General features: G+C 40.3%; 1 protein-coding gene across 1 annotated transcript in view; it reads left to right on the top strand.

The window, feature by feature from the left end:
- Positions 1-19,496, top strand: part of LOC129695673 (fibrillin-2-like) — a 296,346-nt gene that overhangs the window by 208,994 nt on the left and 67,856 nt on the right. The window contains exons 34-39 of the mRNA XM_055632838.1: positions 1,789-1,914; positions 6,953-7,075; positions 10,225-10,347; positions 12,370-12,531; positions 15,049-15,117; positions 18,636-18,761. Coding sequence (XP_055488813.1) covers positions 1,789-1,914; positions 6,953-7,075; positions 10,225-10,347; positions 12,370-12,531; positions 15,049-15,117; positions 18,636-18,761 — 729 coding nt within the window. The remainder of the gene's footprint in view (positions 1-1,788; positions 1,915-6,952; positions 7,076-10,224; positions 10,348-12,369; positions 12,532-15,048; positions 15,118-18,635; positions 18,762-19,496) is intronic.

Here is a 19,496-nt window from a genome sequence, read left to right as displayed (position 1 = left end):
TAGGTGCACCGAATGTGGAGAAGTGTTTCTGTAGCTTTTGAATGACCATCTCTGATGTTATAGAAGGCAGTAAATCAAGTTCGAACCAGTTAGAATAGGAGTCAACTAGGACTAGATAATGTTTACCGTGCCACTCGAAAATGTCTGCCGCCAGCGAGGTCCAGGGCAGTGCTGGTGGAGATTGTTGCAGCAGGGGCTGTCTCCGTTGGTGCGGCGCCAGGCTGTTGCAGATGGGGCAAGAGGCTATCTTGTCCCATATGTACTTGGCCATGCCGGGCCAGTAAAACATATTCTGTGCGTGGGCCAGCGTGGCATCGGTGCCTGGGTGGCCGCTGTGTGCCTCTTTGTAGTATTCGTCACGTAGGGATGAAGGGATCACGACTTTGTGGCCCTTAACTATGACACCGTTCTGTATAACCAGTTCATCACGGACTAAGAAGAATGGCTGCACCTCCAGTGTTGTGCTAGATTGTCTGTCTGTCCAACCTCTTTTGATTACGGATGAAAGTAGCTGGAGGGTGGCGTCAGCAGCAGTGTGTTCTGCTAGGGAACAAAGTCAATGCTGAGAACCGTAAACTCGTCCCGTTCGTAGGGGTGCCGTTCGTTGGATGCCCGTGGTGCACGAGAGAGGGTGTCAGCCACGAGCATATCCTTACCCTTTTTGTAAACAATTTTGAAATCAAATCGCTGGAGTTGCATCATCATACGCTGCAGACGTGCAGGTGCTGCGTGGATAGGTTTGTTGAGGATGGTCACCAGAGGTTGGTGGTCTGTCTCGATCGTGAAAACATTCCCAAAGACAAAGTCCTTGAATTTAGAACGAGCGAAGACCACAGCCAGCAGCTCTTTCTGAAGCGTAGCGCTGTTCGGTGTCGGTCATGGTGCGGGAAGCATAGGAGACAGGGCGTAAAGTCCCATCGGCAGATGATTGTAGGCAGGCGGTGCCTAGTCCGTATCGTGAGGCATCGTAGGTAACTGTCACAGGGCGCTTCAGGTCGAAAAATGTCAAGGTGGGAGCGCTGGTCATCCTGGATTTTAAAGCGTCAAATGCTTTTTGGTGTTGCTGGAACCTGGACCAGGCAGTATCCTTTCGAGTTAGTTGTCTCAGAGGCGAACTCAGTTCACTGAGGTTCGGTATGAACTTTCCCAGATAGTTCACCATACCCAGCAATCGCTGCAGGCTAAACACGTCGGTGAGTTACTACAAGCTTACTGACACCGTGTAAATAAGTAACCTACGCAATCTGTAGTTCAAAATCATCTTTAATCAGTAAGCATAATATAACGGTACAGCAGGTCGTTAGTTGTTAGTTCATCGTTACCGCTTCCAAAACTGACTAGTGTAGGAAGTGGGTTTTAGTATGAATCATACAGTAAGGTGGGGTTAGTGATGCTATTCTAGTATGATTGGTTCACATGCAATAACCAATCTACAGGTGCCAATTTTGCATTTCATCAATTATATAATATAAACTCGGTGTCACTTCATTCCAACCTCCAAAAAGTTCTGTCATAATGAGCATTCTGTTAAAGTTTAACATGATTAAAGATTGATTTCATCTCATCAAATAACCTTGTCTGATATAAAACAGAAAAGGCATATGTGCTAAAGATGCATGTTTATTTATTTAAAATAATCAAACTGAAATTTATTTGTCAAAAGGAAAATATATATTTTTTACACCACTCACTTCTAGGTAAGAGTATGAAAACATTCGCTCTGTTGAACATAGGAAATTGATTTTTGTGAGGTGATAACAGTCTTACTTTATGCACTATTATTTACAGATGTGGATGAATGCGCAGAAAATGTGAATCTGTGTGAAAATGGCCAGTGCCTCAACACACCTGGAGGATACCGATGTGACTGTGAGATGGGATTCACACCAGCTTCTGATACCAGATCCTGTCAAGGTAAATTCATGTGCTTATTCAGACCCGTCTGAAGAAGGGTCTCGATCCGAAACGTCACCCATTCCTTCTCTCCAGAAATTCTGCCTGTCCCGATGAGTTACTCCAGCTTATTGTGCCTATCTTTGGTTTAAACCAGCAGTAGCAGTTCCTTCCTGTACAAGTTCACGTGCTTCTTGATTTGTGATTAAATCTGAAAAGGCATGGTGGAAAAAGAGAGTGCAGAAGGTGGATTCTGCAGCAAGGAAATGAGAGCAGCAGGCGAAACGTAGCAGGTCGGGCTGCTGAAGGATCTCGATTCAAAACTTTGACACTTTCATTTCCCTGCACAGATGCTGCTTGACACACTGAGCTCCTCCAGCTGTTCTCCTTTTATTGCAAAGACATGCTGTTCTTTTCACTAAATGTAAATATTGGAAAAAAAAAACATTTAATCAGTGGACAAATGGCAGGGCAACTGCTGACAAAAGGCCAAGCTTCCACAAAAGTGAGGTGTGGCTACATTTTCAACATTTGGCATTGTAATCAAGAATAATTATATTAATAAATAACAGTAAATGTGCAACAGCAAAATGAAAAAGGGATTGAGCACATTGCGAACTGATAATTAAATGCACACATTATGAACACAAATAATGAAATAATAGAAATCCTTTTATTATTAGAATGTTAAAGTTGCCTTTTACCTTTTGTGAATATATGTAATTTTTTCTGAATATGATCCTGTTTGTGTTGCGTGAACCCTCACAGCAGCAATGCTGAAACGGAGCCTTCTTCCCTAACAGTAGAAGCAAACCAGTTTATCTTTTGACATTGAAATTATCTCATTTTTACACTTCCCAAGAGATAGATAAATGTCATATCTATATCTCTATTATTTCTTATCACAAGTTCCACTGGTGATAGTATAGTAATAATACAGTGAAAATCACAGAGTGGGCATTAGTATGCTCCTCCTGCAGGATGTGTGTGGGAGATCAGGGAGACTTCCAGTTGCCCTGAGATGACACCTGTGGGAAGTGCATTTAGCTGCAGTTCCTACATGACCAAGTGAAGGCACTGGAGTTGCAGCTGGATAACCGCACGATCTGTAAGTGACATAGATCGGAGTTATAGTGAGGTGGTCACACCTGAGGTACAAGCAGAACTATATGGGGTGACCACCGGGAAAGTGAGTAGGTAGAGTGTGCAGGAATCCCCTGTGGCCATTTCCCTCCAAGACGAGTATACACTTTTGATATTGTTGTTGGGGGAAGATCGGTCAGGGGAGAGCAACAGCACTAGTCGGTTCTGTGGCATCTGACCTAGCTCTAAGGCACAGCGGGCATGGGTGAAGTCAGGCAGAGCAGGGATACTACACATAAACTTGCATGATTCACTGTAAACGGTCATATACCAGTTGTGTATTAGGGCCAGAGATCACTTTTGATTCTCCAGTAGATGGATGTGTGGAGATGGAAAACATTGTACATGCAACAGATGGCATAGTGCACCATGTGAAAACATGCAATCTTAATGAAGCAACCTGGTCTCTCCATCAGAAAGATTATTGAAATTGCAATGACCCTTTTTCAAGCAGGAGTCACTTTGACCCCGTTTCCTTATGACATAGTGGACAGCAAACTGTGAAATAGGACAAACGTTTCCAACATATACCTGGAAGGAGCTCGATGCTCATCTTGATTAGCACTGAAACCCGAAACATCACCCATTCCTTTTCTCAAGAAATGCTGCCTGTCCCGCTGAGTTACTCCAGCATTTTGTGTCGATCTTCTGTGTAAACTAGCATCTGCAGTTCCTTCCTGCACACTGAAAAACGATGTCTTGACTGACTTCTCTTGAATGGTCAGCTAGCTAATATTGAAAGTTACTGTTCTCTAATGGCAATTGGTATCCATGACCGAGAATAACGTGGTTATTCTAAAAGGGTTGACGGTGGATATGCAATGGAAGACATTTAAAGACTGCATGGATGAACTACAAAAATTGTTCATCCCAGTTTGGCAAAAGAATAAATCAGGGAAGGTAGTACATCCGTGGATAACAAGGGAAATCAGGGATAGTATCAAAGCGAAGGATGATGCGTACAAATTAGCCAGAAAAAGCAGCATACCGGAGGACTGGGAGAAATTCAAAGACCAGCAGAGGAGGACAAAGGGCTTAATTAGGAAAGGGAAAATAGATTATGAAAGAAAACTGGCAGGGAACATAAAAACTGACTGCAAAAGTTTTTATAGATATGTGAAAAGAAAGAGATTAGTTAAAACAAATGTAGGTCCCTTGCAGTCAGAAACAGGTGAGTTGATCATGGGGAACAAGGATATGGCGGACCAATTGAATAACTACTTTGGTTCCGTCTTCACTAAGGAAGACATAAATAATTTGCCGGAAATAGCAGGGGACCGCGGGTCAAAGGAGTTGGAGGAATTGAATGAAATCCAGGTTAGCCGGGAAGTGGTGTTGGGTAAATTGAATGGATTAAAGGCCGATAAATCCCCAGGGCCAGATAGGCTGCATCCCAGAGTACTTAAGGAAGTAGCTCCAGAAATAGTGGATGCATTAGTAATAATCTTTCAAAACTCTTTAGATTCTGGAGTAGTTCCTGAAGATTGGCAGGTAGCAAACGTAACCCCACTTTTTAAGAAGGGAGGGAGAGAGAAAATGGGGAATTACAGACCAGTTAGTCTAACATCGGCAGTGGGGAAACTGCTAGAGTCAGTTATTAAAGATGGGATAGCAGCACATTTGGAAAGTGGTGAAATCATTGGACAAAGTCAGCATGGATTTACGAAAGGTAAATCATGTCTGACGAATCTTATAGAATTTTTCGAGGATGTAACTAGTAGCGTGGATAGGGGAGAACCAGTGGATGTGGTGTATCTGGACTTCCAGAAGGCTTTCAACAAGGTTCCACATAAGAGATTAGTATACAAACCTAAAGCACACGGCATTGGGGGTTCAGTATTGATGTGGATAGAGAACTGGCTGGCAAACAGGAAGCAAAGAGTAGGAGTAAACGGGTCCTTTTCACAATGGCAGGCAGTGACTAGTGGGGTACCGCAAGGCTCAGTGTTGGGACCCCAGCTATTTACAATATATATTAATGATCTGGATGAGGGAATTGAAGGCAATATCTCCAAGTTTGCGGATGACACTAAGCTGGGGGGCAGTGTTAGCTGTGAGGAGGATGCTAGGAGACTGCAAGGTGACTTGGATAGGCTGGGTGAGTGGGCAAATGTTTGGAAGATGCAGTATAATGTGGATAAATGTGAGGTTATCCATTTGGGTGGCAAAAACGGGAAAGCAGACTATTATCTAAATGGTGGCCGGTTGGGAACGGGGGAGATGCAGCGAGACCTGGGTGTCATGGTACACCAGTCATTGAAGGTAGGCATGCAGGTGCAGCAGGCAGTAAAGAAAGCGAATGGTATGTTAGCTTTCATTGCAAAAGGATTTGAGTATAGGAGCAGGGAGGTTCTACTGCAGTTGTACAGGGTCTTGGTGAGACCACACCTGGAGTATTGCGTACAATTTTGGTCTCCAAATCTGAGGAAGGACATTATTGCCATAGAGGGAGTGCAGAGACGGTTCACCAGACTGATTCCTGGGATGTCAGGACTGTCTTATGAAGAAAGACTGGATAGACTTGGTTTATACTCTCTAGAATTTAGGAGATTGAGAGGGGATCTTATAGAAACTTACAAAATTCTTAAGGGGTTGGACAGGCTAGATGCAGGAAGATTGTTCCCGATGTTAGGGAAGTCCAGGACCAGGGGTCACAGCTTAAGGATAAGGGGAAAATCCTTTAAAACCGAGATGAGAAGAACTTTTTTCACGCAGAGAGTGGTGAATCTCTGGAACTCTCTGCCACATAGGGTAGTTGAGGCCAGTTCATTGGCTATATTTAAGAGGGAGTTAGATGTGGCCCTTGTGGCAAAGGGGATTAGGGGGTATGGAGAGAAGGCAGGTACGGGATACTGAGTTGGATGATCAACCATGATCATATTGAATGGCGGTGCAGGCTCGAAGGGCCGAATGGCCTACTCCTGCACCTAATTTCTATGTTTCTATTCTGTATGTGGTTGACTCCGGCAAGGGTCCTGGCTTTTGAGAAAAAGGCCTGGGGATTACTATTGAGGTCAGAGCAAGTTATACCTCACTTTTTTTTAAATCTTGTTCGCATTTAAGAGGTGGGTACAAAATCATCCACATTATCTTCATGAAAGTGGGCAACATAACATCTTAGTGAAGGTTGAATGCAGTTGCTTTTAGTTCAATAAATTTTTCATTTGATCGATTTCTTGTAGGAGAACAGTTTGGACTGCTTATTAAACTGTGAAGTACACTAATATTGAAACAATTTGTTTATCTTCCACAGAAGATTACAATATGAATTAATAAGAAAATATTGATAAAGATTAAACTACAAAAATACATGCATAGGGATGGGTGGGAATTGAAAATACAAGCCTTGTTGCAATTATAATAGATGAATGTAAGGAGCCAGCTTGCAATCCATCCACTGGAGAGTCAGTCATTGAAATGTTTTAAAGAGGATGTGTTTCTCTGTCTTATTGTGATATCTATTAAATGCTGGTGACCAGGCTCCTTGGCTGCAGAAATCCAGCAGCCAAAAAGAGGTGAGAGAGCCTGGATCTATAAGATCTTCTCAACATTACAACCTCTCCAAATTTCTGGGATCTCTGAAGCCTGCTTCTACATCCCATTTTCACTGATCTCACCAATGTTATTGTTTCCATTTTCCCACATTATCACCGCTGGTTTTCCCAAGCATGACACCCACTGCAAACTCCGCAGGCATTTCCACTTCTCAAGGTTAAAATCAGGGTATGAATTTCTAAAATTGCTTTGAAAATGAGTGCTTTCCAAGAAAGCAAATAGTTGGATCAGAAATTTTACAGGTCCCATTGAAATGCACTTTAAGACCAGACAATTTAAGAACGTGACATTTCTGCTTTCATAATAAAATAAAAGAATTGTTATTTTATAATTAAAGATGCACTGTCTTTTTCTCTTCTAGATATTGATGAATGTGCATTTGATAATATCTGTGTCTTTGGCACCTGCCTGAACTTTCAGGGTGTGTTCAGGTGTGTATGTGATGATGGCTACGAACTGGACAGAAGTGGAGGCAACTGTACAGGTAGGAACAGGACAGTTACAGAGTTAATTTTTTGAAGGTTTTGTGCATCATTTACCGTATTTATTAGGGTACAGTATTACAGTTGGATTGAATTGGTTTACAGTTCCCATTGAAATAGCTACATCTGCAGTAGTCACAAATGTTATTTTAAAATTTTATCTGGATACTGTTATATTTTTGTAAAGATCTCTGAATAATTTGTGAAAATCCACCAACCCATCAAACATATAATGATTTTCAATGAAAATGTAACCTTAACATTTTGTAAAAATTTTAAAATACAAGCAATCAATAGTACAATATAACTTGAGCTTAAATTATATTAACAGGGTTCTTACCTTTGTTATCATGAAATACAGGGTCATTTGTCATCTTAGTGTCCATAAGAGATTATCACAAAATTCTCGATACAAACAAATATTTGAATCAGGAGCAGGAATAAGCCAATATAAACCTCAGCCTGCTCTGCCCTTCAAAAATGGAATGGCTGCTCTTATATAATGTCAGCTCTGCATACTACATACATTTTCAGCCCCTGGATGACCAAGAATTTACCATCTCCTGCCTTAAAGATATAGATTCCTTGGCCTTTTGAGGAAGAGTGTTCGAAGGACACATGTCCTCTCCACATCACCTGTCAAGACACCTCAAAGTTCTGTGTGGTTCACTCAAACTCCTTCAACCTTTTTGGACAAGTCCAATCTTTTTGCTATACTTGTTCCAAGTATCAGTCTAATAAATCCCTGAACACCATCCAACATATTAACATTTTTCATTAAATACAGCACTCCAGATGAAGTCCTGTCAATGCCCCCAAAAAGCTAAAAGATGGCCTGCCTCTCTTTGTATTGAGTTCCCCTCACAATGAATAATAATATTTATTGTGATTACCTTTTTTATTACTTGCTGGATCTGTACACTAGTTTTTTTTGTGATTATACACTAGGGCACCCATATCCCCCTGTAACTCAGAGCTCTGCAGGCTCTTGCCTATAGGATGTGAACTATATGGAGAGGTTGAGTAGGCTGGGTTTCTATTCCATGGAGCGCAGGAGGATGAGGGGTGATCTTATAGAGGTGTACAAAATCATGAGCGGAACAGATCGGGTAGATATACAGAGTCTCTTCTCCAAGGGGAATCGAGGACCAAAGGACATAGGTTCAAGGTGAAGAGGAAAAGATTTAATAGGAATCCGAGGGGTAACTTTTTTACACAAAGGGTGGTGGGTGTATGGAACAAGCTGCCAGAGGAGGTAGTTGAGTCTGTGACTATCCCATCGTTTAAGAAACAGTTAGGTACATGGATAGGACAGGTTTGGAGGGATATGGACCAAGCACAGGCAAGTGGTACTAGTGTAGCTGGGACATTGTTGGTTGGTGTGGGCAAGTTGGGCCGAAAGGCCTGTTTCCACAGTATCGCTCTATGGCCCTATGACTCCATTTAGATAACAATTTTTTTAATGGATAATTTCATAGACATTTGCCAGATGGTTCCTCGCCCATTTTGCCTATGTATTCTATATAACTTATTTGTGTCTCCTTCAAAACTTACTTTCCAATGATCTTTGTGTGATGAACAACTTTAACAACCATAACTCTGCTAGCTTTCATCCAAGTCACATATATCTGAGGCCCCTGTACTAATCCATTCATTTTATCAATTAATGCCCAAGGTCTTATGTCTTCTGTCTTTTTCCTGTTAGCCAATCAAACTTCAATCCACACCAATGTATTGCAATCTAATGGGACCTTCTCCAAATTGGAGAGATTTGTTTTCAAAATTAAAACCAATGCATCAACTTTCTAATTGCCCATTTCTTTTAAGACCCAAGTGGAAGTCCATCAGGATCCAGGGATTTGTCAGTCCACAGCTTAGCAATTTGCAAAATACCATGGGTTTCAATCAAATCCCTGAGTTTCTCTTTCCATTCTAGTTCACAGCTATTACTGGGATGTATCTTGAAAAATTACTCTTAAACTTAATGTGATCATATGACTACATTAGGGATGTCTTATGATCATATACCTAGGGACATTACTGAGTAGCTATATTAATATATGTGCTAGTTTAGTTTCAGGAGGAAACATCTGCAAAATTCACTAATTTTCTTCCCTGGAAATACCTTAAGAGAACCTTGCGAACCCTTCTTGAGCTTGACCCCATTGATATCTGTCTATGATTTTCGGACAATCTGAGTTTAAAGTAGTAAGTAATAAAGACACTTTATAATAGGTCTTCAACTCCCAACTTTCCATGTGATAGGCTTGCCAACTTTCTCACTCCCAAATAAGGGACAAAAAGGTCAAAATAATAATAATAATAAATTTTATTTGCGGGCGCCTTTCAAAGTCTCAAGGACACCTTACAGAAATTAACAAAAGAGAAAAAACATATAGTCGGAGTAAAATAAATAATAAGGACATCACCAATACACAAATTAAAGACAGAAATCGCTCCAAAGACAAAAATTCATAAAACACAATGTGAATGGGACAAATTCCCAATGGCAATTCGTTGACCAACTTGGCCGTGGCTGGGTGAATGATGAGATGACCCGGGTGCTGGACTGCACACAAAGGCCAGCTGAGGAGGTTTGGCCCACACGACATTGAGCATAAAGTTTGGCACCCCATCCAACTCATGAACCGATGATCGGTCATGAGAAGGAGGGGTGGTGGTGTCCGCTGTAAGCAAAGGTCCGAAGGTCGGAAAGCTGGCCATGCTGCCGACCGACAGGGCCATGGGCGGGGCGCTGTTGCTGCACTCCATGGGCTGCACTACGTCGTGACGGGTGAGGCGGGACCAGAAGCGGCGCTCCGACCCAACAGTCCCCTCGCCCCGAGTACTAGCAGTCAAATACGGGACAAGGGCGATCCCGTACGGGACAAACCAATTTAGTTGGCAACCCTACCATGTGGATGCATGCCTTTCTCCATGGTAAACACAGCTGAAAAATAAACATTAATGCCTTGCCCATTAAATGTTAATGGGCCCCACACATAGACAACCAACACAAAGGAAATGAAGATTGCTTTACGATAATTTAATTATATTATTGCTCACTAACTTTCGTAATTACTGAAATAGAAAACATGTATCATAACGTGCATCAGTCCAAGGTAAAACATTATTTTCCTTGAATCTGCAGATATTAATGAGTGTGCTGATCCAGTAAATTGTATCAATGGTTTATGCGTCAATATGCCTGGCAATTACCTGTGCAACTGCCCTGCAGATTTTGAGCTTAATCCAAGTGGAATTGGCTGTGTTGGTAAGTTATTATTTTGTGAAAACTTGAGCAATGGCTTATGTTAACATATAAAGTATATCCTTTGTTCATGTTATAATCTACAGTAAATAATTTCTGAGAGAGAATGCTAATAATAATGGTGCACTAAGTAATCATTAGGAACGGCATTGTGCAATCCAGCTGTTTGCAAAATAAAGCACAACTAAATTCAGTGTTTCTATAAAATAAATGACATTTGTATCGATAAATTTACGCTATCTGATTTTCATGAAATCTTAGATACATAAAAGTGGGAAGCAATTATTGCTGTGCTTCAGTTGGTCATAGCTATCCCATTATATGTGAAACTGTTGAATAAAATCAGTCTTGAAGCTGTTTTTCATCCGTAACATTTATATCATGAATATTAAATCTACTTATTTATTTCTCTGTGTTTGAAGCAGAGCATTCTCTATGAGCTGCCATTTAAGGTAGAACTCACGTCATGTACAGACATCATGACTAGGGAATTCCTCTGTCCTGTTCTGCTTCACCATCTTTGCTCTTCTCAAAGTATGATTGAAATAACATTTGATGATGTTATCAGAATACACTGCACTCTGGATGAAGTCACCGGCAAAATGGTTGTCAACAGTTATGAAGACTTGCTTTCTTACGATTGTACCCTAGAGTCCGAATCAAAATAGCTACTTTTGGACACAAACTGCTGGAGCAACTCAGCGGGACTGGCAGCATCTCTGGAGAAAAGGAATGGGTGACGTTTCAGGTCGAGACCCTTCTTCAGACTTGATGTTTCGGATCGAGACCCTCCCTCAAACTGAAACATCACCCATTCCTTCTCCCCAGAGATGCTGCCTGTCCCGCCGAATTATCCAGAATTTTGTGTCTATCTTCGGTTTAAACCAGCATCTGTAGTTCCTTCCTACACATTGCTACTTTTAGACATTTTTCTTTTCCTATTTGCTTCCTTCCTACAGCTGATTCCTCTGGAAATTAAATATTTTGTGTGCTATAGTTCCATTTGTATCATTTAACTTTCCAGTTCTTACCCATGATTCATTCTTAATCTGTGACCTTCAGCAATGCTTGGTGGCAATTAAAGTGGGCATAGCAGCATTGTATTTTAGTCCGTTGCTGCGCTAAAGGTAGCTTTTCAACAGACATCATCGGTTCAATATCATAAATGGTAACAATGTTCACATGTCCTCTTTGCAAGTCCTAAAAACAGATCAATTTTCATTACCCTTACAGTTACCTTAGCTGATATCAAGTAACTGCAAGTAAGACAATAAAATCAGACTTCTCCGTTCTTTGTATCTCGGTAAAATCCCCGTCAATAACGAGCACCAATAGTGATTGTGCAAAAACTTTTTTTCTGAAACAGAGCTTTAATGCTTTCCATTCAGCACAATAGACTGGAAATGTATAACTAATGAATCAATTTCAATTTGCATTTAAATTTAATTTTGCATTTAAATTGAAAAAAGTTGTTAAGAAACTGTAGTATCTGCAAACAGACATTTTGTCATTATTCAAACTCTGCACTAAAAAACTACATATTACAAGCTTACTGCTATTCATGCTATTGTATCAAACAAAGCTTAGTGTTAGGAACTTTGTCTGAAATAATGTGTTTGATCAAATCCCCTAATAATATACATCATCGCATCCAGATAATGTAAGTGCATTGCTCATGATTGGACGTTTTAGGTTCAATCTTTAACATTCTTTAAAATTTGATTAAACAGGCCAAAATGTTACTCAAATCATAAGGGAATATAGACCAGAAAATTGATTCAGATGTCTTGCAGCATTCCATATTTAATTGTGATTAAGTTTAAGAATTAGACATTGGAGAACATAATACATCAGCTGCACAGATGTCTCTGACCAGTGCTCCTGTTCATAATTCTGTCATTTGAAACTTTACCTCATAAATTATGTCTAAAATTAAGTATTTCATCAAATGTCTGAAACAATGTACATCACTTCCACTCAATGCAACGATTCCCTCAATGTTATTTCTCTATTTGTTTGGCGCAGATACTCGTGTGGGGAATTGTTTTTTGGAGTATGGCCAGCGGGGTGACGGAGGCCTGTCCTGCAGTGTCGACATTGGTGTTGGTGTCACTCGTGCTTCATGCTGTTGCTCTCTGGGAAGTGCCTGGGGTAACCCTTGTGAAATCTGCCCTGATGTCAATTCAAGTATGTATACTCTTTCATAGAACAGGTGTGGATCGTAAACATGTTTTCCTTAGAAGCAAAACATATATTCTAATGTGAATAAGGGATTGATAAAGATGAGAAACAACTATTTCTTACTTGTATTCGCAGTAGAAGACTCAAAGAAAAATACTTAATGTAGTGAGGAACTAGGAGTTCAGTATCCTTGGCTGTGTCATTGTGCTTTTTCCTAACTGAAGAGTCTGGAACAATTCTCAGGGTGATGGGTCAGCCATTTAGGGCCAAGGTAAAGGTGCAGAGTTTTGTGAATCATTGAAAGTGTGAAGGGCCAGTCCCACTTGGGCTTCATTTGCGCGCAAAGATTTTGTGAATCCCAAAATCCTGGGGAGCCGCGCGCAACCGTCTACGCCACCACGCCTCACCACGCGCCATGCGTGCATAATGCACGCCATGCGCGCATCACGTGCGCGACACGCGTAAATCATGTCTCATAAATGACGGGCAACTGACGCCCAAGTGGGACAGGCTGTGGATGGTAATCTGACACAGAGCATTTCAGAACATTGGTGGAGTACTGGTTTTGATGATTTGCAATTGCACTCTTTAGTCTGTTGGCCAGTTTCCGAGGGATTTATTCTCTGCATTTGAATGGTCAACGGAAGTCTTGCCTATTCCCTGAATACCATCAGGGAATCATTGACCTGCTGCCTATGATTTTACATCAAATAAAATGAATTAGTACAGCTAATAAACGAAAAATAACTTCTGCTATATCATGCTCATTAAAAAATAAGTAATCCTCATGCCAGAATTTATTTCCACTAAAATGATGTATTCCTATATACTCACACACACACACACACTCGCACACGCACATGCACTCGCACACACACACACACACACACACTCGCACTTGCACTCACACACACTCACTCACACACATATATATATATATATATATACACATTATATTTATATAGTTATATACATATATGTATATATATATGCATATATACATATATATATATATATATATATATCGTATACAGGAATATATCATTTTTATCATTTATATATATTAGGAAAATATCATTTTGTAGTGTGTGTGTGTATATATATATATATATACACACACACTACAAAATGATATTTTCCTAATATATATAAATGATAAATATATATATATATATGAATCATCAATGCATAATATGCTATAACAAATATCCATGTATTTGATGCTGTTATAGTTCACTGTTATATATTTCACTTCAATGAGAGAGGCTCGCATTGAGACATATAAGATTGTTAAGGGCTTGGACACACTAGAGGCAGGAAACATGTTCCCGATGTTGGGGGATAGCGGAACCAGGGGTCACAGATTAAGAATAAGTAAGCCATTTAGAACGGAGACGAGGAAACATTTTTTCTCACAGAGAGTGGTGAGTCTGTAAAATTCTCTGCCTCAGTGAGGGGGAGGCAGGTTCTCTGGATGCTTTCAAGAGAGAGCTAGACAGGGCTCTTATAAATAGCGGAGTCAGGGGATATGGGGAGAAGGCAGGAACAGGGTACTGATTGGGGTAATCAGCCATGATCACATTGAATGGTGGTGCTGGCTCGAAGGGCTGAATGGCCTACTCCTGCACCTATTGTCTATTATATTAGTCTATGATTGTAAGCCAGTCTTTGTTGATTTTATAGAAATAAAAAATGTAACAGCCTCATTAATTAAAGCATCTGGATATACAAAATCAACTAAGGTTACATCAGAGCCATCTTCTGGTTCTGGGCCCATTTACTTAAGATCTTCTGGCATCTTCTGCATATAAACAGTTCCAAGAATCCAAGATTGAATAACATTAGGAACGTGGGAATTATAGAACGAGGGGAAAAAACACAAAGTTGTTCTTGTTTGCTTTCTGCCATCATTCACTATGATGATGATGATTAGGAAACAGATATCTTTCATTTGAAAGGATATCACCATATAGTGAATCAAACAGATCTGTGTTCTAACAAAGTTGTAGGCATATTTAATTTTGTGTTAATTTGGTGGCTAACTCAGAACATTGTAGGTTAAAATCCACTCCAAACCAATAGCTATATTCCTCATTGCTGCACTGCTGCATTCTCCAAACAACAATTTACAACAATTTACTGGCTATCAATAGAGCACTGTGGGGATGGTGAATAGAAGAGCAGTTGAAGGCTATAAATAGATCCGGGTATTTTTTTCATTGAGAAAATATTAATTGAAAGTAATGATATGATTGAACAAAATAAAATTGATGAGCAAATGTTTGAATTAACACAAATTGGGACTACAGAGTGCAATAGTGTTTAAAATCAGCTATGAAGTATTATGTCTGGCAGGCAGAGGATTCATATTGTAATAATATACTCAAGAACTGAAATATTGCATGTGTGGACGAGAAGACCTCATTTTTTTGTTATGCAAATAACAGGGTCAACCATTCGTAACAAAATTCCATAGTTTGCTGAAATAACAACTTTGAATGTCTCTGGTGTTTATATTCACAGCTGAATACAAGATACTTTGTCCAGGAGGTGAAGGATTTAAGCCCAATGCTATCACTGTCATTTTAGAGGGTAAGTGGATAATTACCATCCTGAGGAACATTCTAATCCATTGACAAAGCATTCAAGACTTGGAAATTTCTTCTAATCATGGTTTACATCCCGCCATAAATGACTAAATGTCACATGACTGCAACAAAAGTAAATGAGTGCAGATGTTGGAAATGAAAAAAAAAAGCAGAAAAACAATAAATGGATGATTAAAGGAAGAACATAAAGGGCAGTCACCTCAAACAGCCCAATTCGAATAAATGACTAGAACAGCAACATGGGTCACTTAAGTGGAAAGAGAACTGTAATGTTTCATGTCCGGGACAGGTAGCACTCTGCCTTCCTAAGAATGACAATTTATTACTATTCTTTCCTTAATAATTTTTCTATCCAGGCTAATATATGACTGTTATAAGTTATAAGTTAAAATATATTACATAAGTCTCAGAAAGGGTCCCTGATCAGGAACATCAATTGTCTATGTTCTCCAGAGGTGTCCCCTGACCCGTTGAGTTACTCCAGCACTTTGTGTCCTTTTGTGTAAACTGTTAAAGAAAACTTTAATACACAACACAAATATCGGAAAAGACAGTCAATACTTTATTCAAGAGCGCCAAATACAGTGATCACTGGGGGAAATCTAGGAGATTGCTCAACGAAGAAAGATTCATCCGCTCCTAATATGCAGACATTCCTTTTGATGTTCTGTTTACCATCATGTACTGTGGCTGCTTCTTTGCAGATATGATCTGCCAGGTTGGTGATGTTTTCACTTGCATCAGGGATATACGTGCAACATTCTGATCCTATTACATGTTCCCCCTCTTTCTGCCAGGAGGGAATCCAAAACCATTCGATTCTGCAGGGCAACTGGCCGGATGACCACAATCTCAGCATTTATTTCTTTAATAGTTATGGAGGTATCATTGGCAACCTTTTCTAACACAGAGGCTAGATTGATGCTGCCTCTCTCCACCTTTCCCACTCCACACCATGGGAATGCAATAGCAACAAACCTTTCAGCGTCAGCGATATCCCTTTTTATCCATGTTGACTGATTCATATCCATAATTATAAGCCATATATAAAAACATATGAACATTATCTCCATTTTAAGTGTTATGTCGTTCACCGCCTCTCCTTTCCCGCCTCCTATACCTTAAACTAATCTGGCATGTCTTGTCACCACAGCGTATGTAAGAACCATTACTTCAAACACCGTTATCTCAATTTTATGAAAAACTGTATATGTCTCGTTAATTGTGTTAGCATCCATTTGCATGCATCAGACATTAGCAAAGCATTGTTACATGTTACCACTTTGCCAAAACATAAATACACATTTTGGTTAATTGATTCTTCATATATTTTCTGGACAGTTTCATTCTGGTCGACCAAGATCATACAGGTAGCAGTTATCGCTACCAACTGGTACTTCATGTTTCACCGTCCTGATTCTTCACCTGTTTACAATGCGAAGCATGAATTCAGTTAGTTTTTCCTGCATATTTGACTGCAGTATTTATTACCAGAAGCACCTTGCCCATATTGGAGCTAGGGCATGTTTCTGTTTATGGTCTTTAACTATTATCCAATATAACCCGGACTTGTACTGTAACATGGCTCCGATGTGACTTGCCTTTGCACCTCCTGTACGCATTCCCTATTTTCCTTTTGGGCCGTCACAATTCTTCTACAATATTCTACCATTTGTCTCACTCCTCGTAAAGTAACATCCTCTCTACCATCCCATCCTAGTGGTGTTCTCATTACTCTTCCCCTGATTACTTCATATGGGCTTAGGCCAGTCTGGGGGTCAGCAGTCATTCTCACACTCGTTAGCACAAAGGACAGTGCATCAGGCCATTTCAGTCCAGTTTCGTGACAACATTTTGCCAATTTGGTCTTGATCCTCCCATTATGTCTTCAACCATGCCTGATGATTGTGTGCGATACAGGCAATGTAATTTCTGTTTAACTCCCTGTGCCATGCAAACTTCTTGCATTATTTCCCTGTATAATGCGATTCTCTGTCACTTTCTAAGTATCCTGGTGATCCATACCACCAAATTATTTCTCTTAACAATAATTGAACTACAGTGGTGGTGTCAGCTTTTCTAGTAACCATATAATAATTACAGCACGGAAACAGGCCATCTCGACCCTTCTAGTCTGTGCCGAACACATAATCTAGTAGTCCCATATACCCTGCGCTCAGACCATAACCCTCCATTCCCTTCCCATCCATATAACTATCCAATTTATTTTTAAATGATAGAAGGTACCTGTCCACCACCTTCACTGGAAGCTCATATTCCTTCTCTGAGTAAAAGAAGTTTCTTCTTTCGGTAATTGTATAACATCTATCGGTAATCGTTCCAAAGGTTCCTCTCCCTTCATCACATGAGTCTGGCGCATTTGTACTCTTTTTCCCTGCGCTGTACTTGTGACATACTGCACATCCTCCTGCGTAGTACCAAATATTGCTGTGCAAGAAAATCCCGGTGCATACCAGTGTTCGTATAGTAATTTAATCATCCCCCCTTTGCTCACGTGACCTTGTCCGTGAGCAACAGCTGCTAAATGGTGGAACATCTGTTTAAAGGCAATTTCCTGAATGTCCCTCAATAAATATGCCATGATTCTAAAAGAAATGATAAGATGGTAAAGGGAAGTGTAAGTGATAAAGGGCCTCATGGAAGCATCTTTGGCTACCTTATCAGCCATATCATTACCTTATGAGACCATATCTATAGCACCTGTATGGGCAGCACACTCTATCATAGCTATTTACTCCGCTTTGTAGAGCTTGGAGAAGGGTATTAACGAAAAGGACTTTTACAAATGGGGGTTCCTGCAGAAGTGAGGTAACCCCTCATTCCCACTAATGTACGTTTCTCCTGCCGCTATAACACTATTTAATTTCACACACTGGGGCTGAAGACCAGCCGTATCTGACAGGATTTTAACCATTACTTGATCTCCATTGCTTGGCATTTTAATTTCAGTACTTTCTTTTTCCAAATCATTGATCCTCTAACGATCAATTACTTCATTTAGTGCAAAGTTTGTGCAATGTTTTTCCCGATGCGTCTGCAATCTCTTTCCCTTCCATTACAGACCTGCTCACCTTTCTTTCAAAATTTAGATAAATTAGGCCAGATTGTGCTGCTTACGAGGTGACAGTTTCATTCAGAGCTGTTTCCTGCACCGCTGCTGTACTCCCTATTTTCTAGTCAATGGTGTTGCATTTCTTACCCTCCAATCCTGATATCCTGACAAAATTTAGATGATTTTAGAAACCCTTCAGTAATACATGTGCAATTATCTTGTCTAGAATCCTGGGATTGGGGTCATTTGTTCTGGGTTTTGTGTACTCTTAGTCTCCCTGGTATATTATTTCTGCTCTATTTAATATGACCAGATATGAAGATTATTTTTAATGTAATACTTCCGTTAATATCTTTGGCTATGCAATTCTGTACACGGAGATTGGGTCATTTGTCATGGTAATTCTCTGTATGTACTTTGCTTCTCAGATATTGATGAATGCCAGGAGCTGCCAGGCCTGTGTCAAGGTGGCAACTGTGTCAACACTTTTGGCAGTTTTCAGTGTGAATGCCCAGCTGGCTATTACTTAAATGAAGACACTCGTATTTGCGAAGGTGAGTTAAGTACATTTTTGGAAAAGGATAGCTGAATGCATGGAACTTTTCTGTAAAGGATGATTGCCGAGAAGTGTGGGGATGCAAAGACCTGAGTATTAATGTTCATCCCAGGCCAATCTATAATCTGTGTAATTGTCTTCTTGAGAGAGTGCAGAACGTAGGAGAGTTACTTGCAGTGTGTTCAGATGATGTAGCCACCACAGTGAATAATGGCAAAGTGCGAAAACTTGGAGGAAAGTACATTGGTGGAATGATAGGTGTGAAATGATTCATGTGAATGTTAGGTTTGAGTCCTGATTGATAGAGGTTGTTGGTCAGTGGGTGCTGGAAATGTTTAGGACTAATGATGAAAATTGGAACAATCCATCTTATTCATCTATATATTACTAAAAGTCTGTTCTTGACCGGTTTTGGCCATCTGTGCTGCGATTTCCGAGAGAACGCCGCCACCTACGGCCGTCATTTTTGGCCACCTCGCTCCGAGCCCCCCTCCGCCACATGTGTGCCAAGGATTTTTCCCGTCGATGAAAATTGACAGAGAAATTAATGTTTTTACAAAATTCCCCATTCTCTCTGCTGCCCTTGCTGGAGGGAGGGGGAGGGACTATAAAACCAGGAAGTGGTGTGCCTCAATCAGTCTCTGCAAGTGGTGTGCCTCAATCAGAGCTATGAATGAAACTGAACAAATGTCTACAGCACTGTGAGTACCCTTAATGAAAATGAAAATATGGT

Source organism: Leucoraja erinacea, chromosome 3 (genome assembly GCF_028641065.1).
Source record: "Leucoraja erinacea ecotype New England chromosome 3, Leri_hhj_1, whole genome shotgun sequence".
Lineage (NCBI taxonomy): Eukaryota > Metazoa > Chordata > Chondrichthyes > Rajiformes > Rajidae > Leucoraja > Leucoraja erinaceus.
This window is presented reverse-complemented; position numbering and strand designations above follow the sequence as displayed.